Raw genomic sequence first — 8,324 nt, forward strand, 5'->3', positions numbered from 1 at the left:
GATAGAAAAACATGACTTTGTGTCTTCTCCAATATTGCATCAGATCTATAACTGCTGTTTTCATCAGGGTATGACTGTAGAAATCTACAGCCCAATTGAACTTAAAAGAGAAAGTTGCCTACTAAGGCTTGCTTCCCTCATTTGTCACCACTTACAATTCGTCTTTTTGAGCTTATCTGTGGCTTCTCCACCTCAGTGCCAAACTAACTGAGCAGATTATTTTTCCCCGCTGGTGGTTTGCTTATCCCATGATTCCTGTATATGTTCTCATTTAGAAAATTATTGCTCTTTTCAAAAGACGTGTGTGGAAGGTTTCCCCTGTGGAGACTGCTATGAAATGGCATCCATTAATTGTCTGAGTGACGTGGGAAGCGGTGCAACAGTAATATAGAGACATGAATGAAACGTGAGCAGAGCTGACCTTTAAGAAATACTTCTGAGTTCTTTATATTGGTTTGATGTTGATTTGTGATTTATTTTTTATTCCTTACAATGGAAGCTTCCATTTTGCTTTCAATAAGAAGTGTGCCGGTTTGTACTTGAGGAGGCAGATTGAATCTGGATTTTCTCTGTGATCTGAGCTGTTAAAATAAATACCACAGGGTGTAATAGTGTTGACCTCTGGAAAGTTTGGGGTTTTTTTCCCCTCTGTGAAGGATTCTTCTCAGCGAGGAGTACTGTGTTATAATGAAGATTTTTATAGTTTCCCTGCAGGTTGCAAAAATGTTCTCAAAAGAGAATATCACTTTTCTTTAGTTATTACTGTACCACAGAGCTACTGCCCTTTTATGAAACTTTTTATATCAATGCATCTTTCCTTTCCATAGTCAAGATTTAACATCACTTTGTTCCTTGTCCTGTGTAGCTGGGTAGGATTCTTGAATAAAGTAATTTATTCCAAGTTGTATTTTATCGGCTACAGGAAAGATGCTGCTCCTTGCCTTTGGTATTCAGCCAGTGCATTGCTGTGCCACAACTACTGGAGACTGGCTCCAAGGGTGACTGAAAAGGCTGATGTGAAGTACCTACACTCCCTTTACATCAGCAGGCTCAACAGAAGGGCTATTCAGTGCTCAGATAATGTAATAGAGACAGAGAGTGAGGAACGTGAGACACAAGATACTGCATCAACAGCTGTGGTTCCAGAAGCCTACACTTCTGAGTTTGAGTGCCTTCAACCACTTGTGATTCAGCATGTCCTTTTCTGAGAGAAGACATGTTGTGAGAAAGATGTTTTCCTAAGAGGGCAAAATGTTTGAATCTCCACAGTCTAATGCAGAGTTTACCTTATTTTTAAAATCTTGACCAAGTTCTATAGTTGCTAAAAGTATTCTGCAAAAAGTGGCAGCCATCCCCATCTCCACTTCTCATGCTATAAATACAATTCTATTTTGGTTCAGCCATTTATTATATCCAAGCTTCCAGCTATTTGACATTAATGCCTTCTCAAGTTTTGGAAATGACAGTGCCTTTTCTTAAAAGATATCTGCAACTGGTAAGGGTTCAATAGATATTTAAGTCTCAGTATTCAGTTGTTTATCTTTAGCTACTCTCCAAAACTGATATTCCCCAAACTCCCCAGAGTCTGGAAAACAAAATAACCTTCAGAAATTGCAGGGAATACAGGGCCACTTGTCCAACATGCTCTTAGCCAAGAGGAGCACAAAGGAAGAAGTTTCTCTGTTCCTTGTAAAATACATTTGATTCCTTATGCATGGCATACCATAGAAAAAGAAGTTTTCTTGATTGCTTAATTGACTTCTTTGTGTTTTGGTTTGGGTTGGTTTTTTTTTTTCTCCTTTTTTTGTGTTTTTCACCAAGACAGTGGACAACTGATAAAATTTCCAGTCTCATTTAAAACAGCTCAATGGCAATTCCAAGTTATGTCAGCAGTTTAACGTGGGGGGTGGTACCCAGTAAACTTGCGTAAAGCACTGAATTCTGCATTGCTGCACCTTCCCTAAAGGGCTAGATCAAGACACTTCTGCTTCGTGTCACCAGAAAACCTCTTGAAAATGTCTGGCATCTGCCATGTCTGAATTTATACATGTATGTTAGATGCTATTTTTTCTTATTCAAGAGTACTACCTTTATTCTTGGCCCAATTTAGCTAATTTTCAGTCAAAGTGTTCTCTTGAATAGACTGTGAATTAGCTGTATATGTAGTGATGCTGTTGGAAAAACACAGCTGCTCCAAGATTTTTGTGGAAGTAGAAAGAATGAATGCACACTATTAAAAAATGCTGAAGTTACATTTTTAATAGTGCTATTTGGGTTTTTTTTAGCAATCTCATTTGAGAATATTAACTTCAGAAGCATCTTGCACATCTCACTTTTTTTAACCTGTTGTTCTCTTATGTGCATGTGATTTCTTCCTACGTCTTTGTTACAAACCACTTTTGTATTGTTGCTTCCTTGTTTGGCTTCTACATTTTTTCCCTTAACATTTTATACTGCACAGATGAACAGTTGATGAACAGTTTACACGTTCAAGTTTTAAGTCTTAATAGAGGAGTAGAAAAATACAACTAAGTAAAACATACCTGGGCCCTATAAAAACTATTTAAAAATATACAGTATTTTAGAACCCTTTAAGCTATGCTAATTTAAGCAGACAAATTGAAAAGTCTTGCTTGTCTGTTTTGTTGTTCTAGTGTGGACTTTTGTATATCTCATACCCCCAGACACCAAGGCTATGTATGGCAGATTAACCTAGTGTTTTGAAAGAAGAATGCAATAATTAATACAGGTTATCCTTATATATATCAGCAGTGTGTCTGATGCACATTCTCACACATGAGCCAACTTGCTTTAATGCTCAGTACACTGAGCAAATATAGCACAAACTGCGGTGGTGTTGAATGAGCTTAGCAAAAATTATAACTATCAGCAAAGATATGTTAATGTCTAACACTGTGTTGATATTCGTAATTGAAATATTAATATCAGGTGCCTAAAGTTTATTTTTCTTTTTTTTGGTAAGATTTTTAAGAAAATACTCTGCTTTGAAAAGGCAGCAAAAGGTGTTTACTTTGCATTTTTAAAGCTCAAGCTTTGGAAAAATACCCCTCAGATGTTGTAACAGCAACATAATACTTCTAGGGGCAGAGAGAGAAGGGCAAAGGGAGGGTCGAAAGTAAATAAGGCATCAGTTTCTTCAGTTCAAGTCAATATTATTTCTTAATTTCACTAGTGCATGATATCATCGTAACTGTTTTTCTTTCTCGACTCTGTAGACTTGCCACCCCCTCCTGTGCCACCTCCAGCTATAAAGTCACCAACCGCCCAGTCCAAATCACAGCTGGAGGTGCGGCCGGTCATGCTGCCAAAACTTGCTTCTATAGAAGCAAGGACAGACAGATCTGCAGAAAGGAAAGGAGCGAGCTACAAGGGGAGGGACGGGGTGGACGGGAGACAGCACTCGGACGTGCGAACGAATTCGGGAGAGCGGAGAGAAGCGCAGGAACAGCAGAACGATGGAAAACTGAGAGGAAACAAAGCACCAAAACGAGAAGGCACACCAGCAAAAACTCACCTTCTTCCAGGTTGTTTTGCATGCTCTGGGTTTAGTGAAGTATTGGGTGTTGATCACAGGGAACAGGCCAGTTCTTTTTAGGTCCCTCACGCCGCCGGTGTGAGTGAAGTTAGGCCTGCTGAATTGTCACCAGCAATTGTAATTATGCAGTGCTAGTGTAGGTCACATTGCACGTTCTCATTAGGGTAAAATGGAAATAAAAGCCTATGAAAAACACACATTCTCTATCTTGCTGTGCTTATACCCATCATATATTAAAGTTAACACTGAGGAAGCCCGAACAAAGTATTCCTCAAGGGCTATAAGGATCAGTGTCCTTGTCCCTACCATGTATTTATAGTCTAGTTATATTTAATCTATCTACTTACAATCTAATGTATAAGGGAACAGAGCAAAGTTCAATTAATAGATCTGTAAGTCAGATATTTAACATTTTTTGTCAAAGAATTAACACGTGGCCCATTTCTGTGTATCTATAAAGGAGAAAAGGGCCAGAATGATACCTGGTCCTGTTTAAAAAGTAAGAAAGCCAGAGTAGTAATGCATTAGTTATAAATACTAACTGACATGGCATTGTATGAATCAGACCTGATCAGTGTAATCTCTTGTATATGGAAGTGGTTAAGATTACATTCACCACAGAATGGAACATGATTAGTGGAATTTGCCAAGTGTTAACTAAGACTTTCAACCCAGGTTCATACAAATACCTGGTCCTTTTTTCCTACCAGTATCCAGGGTCAGTGTCAGGGGTGATTGAGTAGTAAGTTGGTTAAATAGGCACATTGGTCAGAGGTTGGTTACAGTGGACTGCTGTAAGAAATGTTATTAGAAGGTTAACTTAGAGGATGGTGCTGAGATCTTAAAACATGCCCACTAATTTTGTTTCAGACTCAGCCTGAGAAATGCAGGGTCTGTTATTTAGATGGAATGAGCTCCTTGTGACTATCATCCACATATTGTCGTTTCCTCCTACTCAGTCACAACAAAATATACTACAAGGGGTGGTTTTTTTCTTAATTTTCCTGTAGAACATAGAGCAGGGATCATAAATTGAAATGAAGTGGACAGTAATCATGAATTAGTTTCTCTGTGGTGAATGTTGGCATGTGAATACTATAAATTTCCTCGGGAAAGCTTCTTTAATGCTGTTATGGAAACGGTGTATTTCATATTCCTGTCAGGCATCGCTTTAAACCTACTGAGGATCATAAAAAGTAAAATAAATCAAATGCATGCAGAAATTTTAGGATCACAGTATCTCTGGGCTTGTAAACATGACAATTTATGTGTTTTATTATCCAGAGGACATCCTGCCATATTCTAGACCAACGTTTCCAACATCAAATAATCCTAGAGATCCTAGCTCCTCCAGCTCGATGTCATCAAGAGGATCAGGAGGCAGACAGAGGGCAGATCAAGCAAATATAGCCCGAAGGAATGTTGCAGAAATGCAAGTACTGGGAGCATATGAACAAGAAGAGGAAGAAGAAGAGATGGAGGTAAATGCAGTTGTACTACTGAAAACGACTAGAATACGGCTGTTTTCTACACTTAGATGCCAAGAAAAAGCACTTGAACCAGCAATATTTCTCTTCAGAAAAATTAGTACATTTATCTATTAATGTTATGCCCAGTCCAAGAAAAGAAACTTGAAGTATATGTCAAAACCAGAAAGTAATATGTAGCATGACTGTTACCACACTAAAACCTATGGGACAGAACTTGCAGAAATGCAATATTTAAATGAACACTTTACATTATCCAGATTTTCTAAAGTGAAAATAACTAGAGCATCTGACAACACCTTGACCCTGCCTTTCACATTTTTTGACAGTTAATCATTTTATTAGCTATTAAGGCATAAACTTATTTCTCCCTTCTTTTTCTGCCTACTGATACTACTTCAGCTTAAATCCTGATTGTAGAAAGGGTGTCCAACATGCAGTCACGCTGCTGGATGTAACTAAAAGCAGTAATTATTAGATAAAAGTAACAAATCTCTAAGAAGTATGTGAAACAAATTTTAAATAATAAAATCTAATGGTTTTGTTTATGTCCTTTTGTTTTTTCATGCAGGAAACAGAAAGCTGAAGACGACGACATGTACTGTTACAGGCTTTTAAAATCTAATCAGAAAAAAAAAAATCACTTAAGATGCCTCAAGTCTGATGATGTTTGACGCCAGAAATAACGTTCAGTGCAATCAGAGTGTACAATTTTTCATTTTTCTTCATGCCATCAAAATAGTTTTTATTTTACTCTTTCTTTGTAAACCCTGCTTATTAGGAACGGCCCTTGCCTATTCCGTAACACTTAAGTGCATCACCTTCGCTGCCCGAGAAGGCAGGTAAGCTGCTCTTCATGGTACGTGGGCCAGCTGCTGCTTCAGGATTAGAACAGAAGGGGATTCCAGAGCCTGGGATCCCAAGGTTTCTCCCCAGCAAGGCAGTGCTTAGTACACTGCTGGTACACCAGTGAGCCAGTTGATAACATTGCAAGTAATCCAGCATTGATTAAAAAGATCCCCAAAGTGAACATCATGCTGAACGTTCTTTTATTCTAGGGGTTTTGCTGTAGTCTGCAGTGAGGGCAAACAGTGTCTTGCAATTCCAATACAGACTGTGTGTCTTGTTCTCTGCCAGTCTCTTGCTAACCTTTTGCAGATGATACAGTTTTACGAATGCAAGTAAAATTAAATTGGGATGAGGTGGCTCTTAATGTAAATATGTACTCATTTTAAATCCCCTGTGGTACTTTGATTTGTCTTTCCATTTTCATCATTAAATACATTCTTATTAAAAATGTCCTTTGGGATAGGCAGGAGGTAAACCAATGTGATTGCTATTTGCCTAAGCACGGCATCAGCAAGTTTATCTGAAACTTTGTCTAACTTTCAGCTTCAACCATGCTTAGAAAATAAGCAAGAAAATCAACGGACATTTTTAATAACGATTGGGTAATCTCATTAACTGTTACTGGCCCAAATCTCAGACCTCTACTTGTGTCAATTCACCTTAAAGAAGAAGTGCCACTTAAAGAAGTTTTCTTTGATCTTGGCAATTAAGTTTTTTGTAATGCACTGCTTATTTTTATTTTTTTTTTTTTGGTTTTAAAAGCACAATCACTAAACTTTGTTTGTAAAACCATTGTAACTATTAACCTTTTCTTTTGTCTTACTGAAAATGTTAAGCATTTGTTTGGGGTATTTTTCCTTTTTTTTTGTGTGTTAATGCTCTATGTTTGTATTTGGAATATTTGAATGATGACAGACAGTAAAGTAACAAAAGTAAGTGTGGGCCATAATCAAAACACTTCTCACTTTTCCGGGACTTACAGAAAATTACCAATTTTGCTGTGGCCTCTCTCAACATTGGGTTACCATTAAAGCTGAAATAGAGGCATTAGTTGCATTGAATTTGCCAAATGATGTCCTCTGTCCGTAGATTTTCTGATCTTTTTTGTAATGATGAAATTTCTTTGTCATTGGTGCTAATGGGAAGATGTGTGTTTGTTATTGCCAGCTATCAAGACTAGCCCCAATGGAAAAAAAAAAGTGTTTTGGTGTTTACCGAGGACTGAAATTTTTCATTTAGCTAATTTTTAAAGAAAGGTTCCATAGAAAGGGTGTGCAGTACTAAAGGAACAATCCATGTGATTAATGTTTTCATTATGTTCATGTAAGAAACCTCATATTTTAGCCATAATTTTGCATACTGAGGATCCAATAATCAGAAAAGTAATTTTTGTCACATTATTTATTAAAAATGTTCTCAAATACATTCCTTCTTGTGTAGTTTCTTGTGTTCCCTGAAACGTAATTTTAGGGCCAACTCTGATCTTGTTTCTATTGATAAGAGTTGGAATCTCTTCCCACTGAAATCAGGCAGTTACAGTAGCCTGGGCACAGTGGGAGAGCTGGATGCAGCCTAAAGTTTTACATAATTACAATTGATTGCCTCAAAGATCTGATTTCTGGGCACTTCATGAACTGTGATAACGAAAACTCTCTTAGCCTGCCAATTTCCAGAGCGCTGGTGAAGAAAATCTGTACCAACAAAAGCATTCACCTCAGGGGACAGATACATGTGTTACAAAGCAAATGAGATCCAAGGAAGCGAAGGGAATGAACGTTATGAGTCATGTGTTTGTTGAGACCTGCACGAAAGGCAAGTTTTCTTACCTGCCTGTGGCCCTCCTGCGCTGTAGCCAAGCGGAGTCCTGCTTTGGATGATGATCAAGTAGGTGATGGTCCTTTTTCTGCTCTTGCATTTTCATAAGTCTATACTCTTACTGATCACCCTGCTCTTGCCCTTCCTTACCATACCCCCTCCACCCCAGTTACACACAGCAACAAAAACCCACGTTCCCTAAAAAGTCCCACTGTATCTTTTATTCAACAAAACGTTTTTGTTCATCTTTCTTACTGTGACACTTCTTTCTCAAGAGCTTTAAACAGTCCGGAGCTAGATCCTAAGGTGCTGCAGCACCAGCTGCCTTGCCACAGAAGGTTGCTAGAGCCTTGACATCTTAATGGGGTGTAAGCCTCAAGTATAATCCTTTTCATCGTTGTAGCTGTTATGGTTAAGTAGAATAAGTTAAATGTGCAGCTGTAGTGTGTAGACCTCTATATATAACAGATAAGTTACATCTGTCCAGAAACACTGGTGCTGCACAGGTACTTGCTTCATTCTTTACTGGCACGGTGAGATGCTGGAAACCACAGATCAGGTCCCCAGCTGATATCATGTCTGTCTGCATAGCTGCACTAGAAGTCAGGCTCCTGCTG

General features: G+C 38.3%; 1 protein-coding gene across 1 annotated transcript in view; it reads left to right on the top strand.

Moving 5' to 3' along the window:
- ROBO1 (roundabout, axon guidance receptor, homolog 1 (Drosophila)) overlaps positions 1-7,080 on the top strand; it is a gene marked incomplete at its 5' end in the record, with an annotated part of 84,261 nt that extends 77,181 nt beyond the window's left edge. The window contains 4 exons of the mRNA XM_010023456.1: positions 3,237-3,545; positions 4,841-5,037; positions 5,615-5,641; positions 7,060-7,080. Of these exons, the coding sequence (XP_010021758.1) occupies positions 3,237-3,545; positions 4,841-5,037; positions 5,615-5,629 (521 nt within the window). The remainder of the gene's footprint in view (positions 1-3,236; positions 3,546-4,840; positions 5,038-5,614; positions 5,642-7,059) is intronic.
- Between the last annotated feature and the right edge of the window lie 1,244 nt (positions 7,081-8,324).

This window comes from Nestor notabilis, unplaced genomic scaffold, assembly GCF_000696875.1.
Source record: "Nestor notabilis isolate BGI_N333 unplaced genomic scaffold, ASM69687v1 scaffold431, whole genome shotgun sequence".
NCBI classification, from domain to species: domain Eukaryota; kingdom Metazoa; phylum Chordata; class Aves; order Psittaciformes; family Psittacidae; genus Nestor; species Nestor notabilis.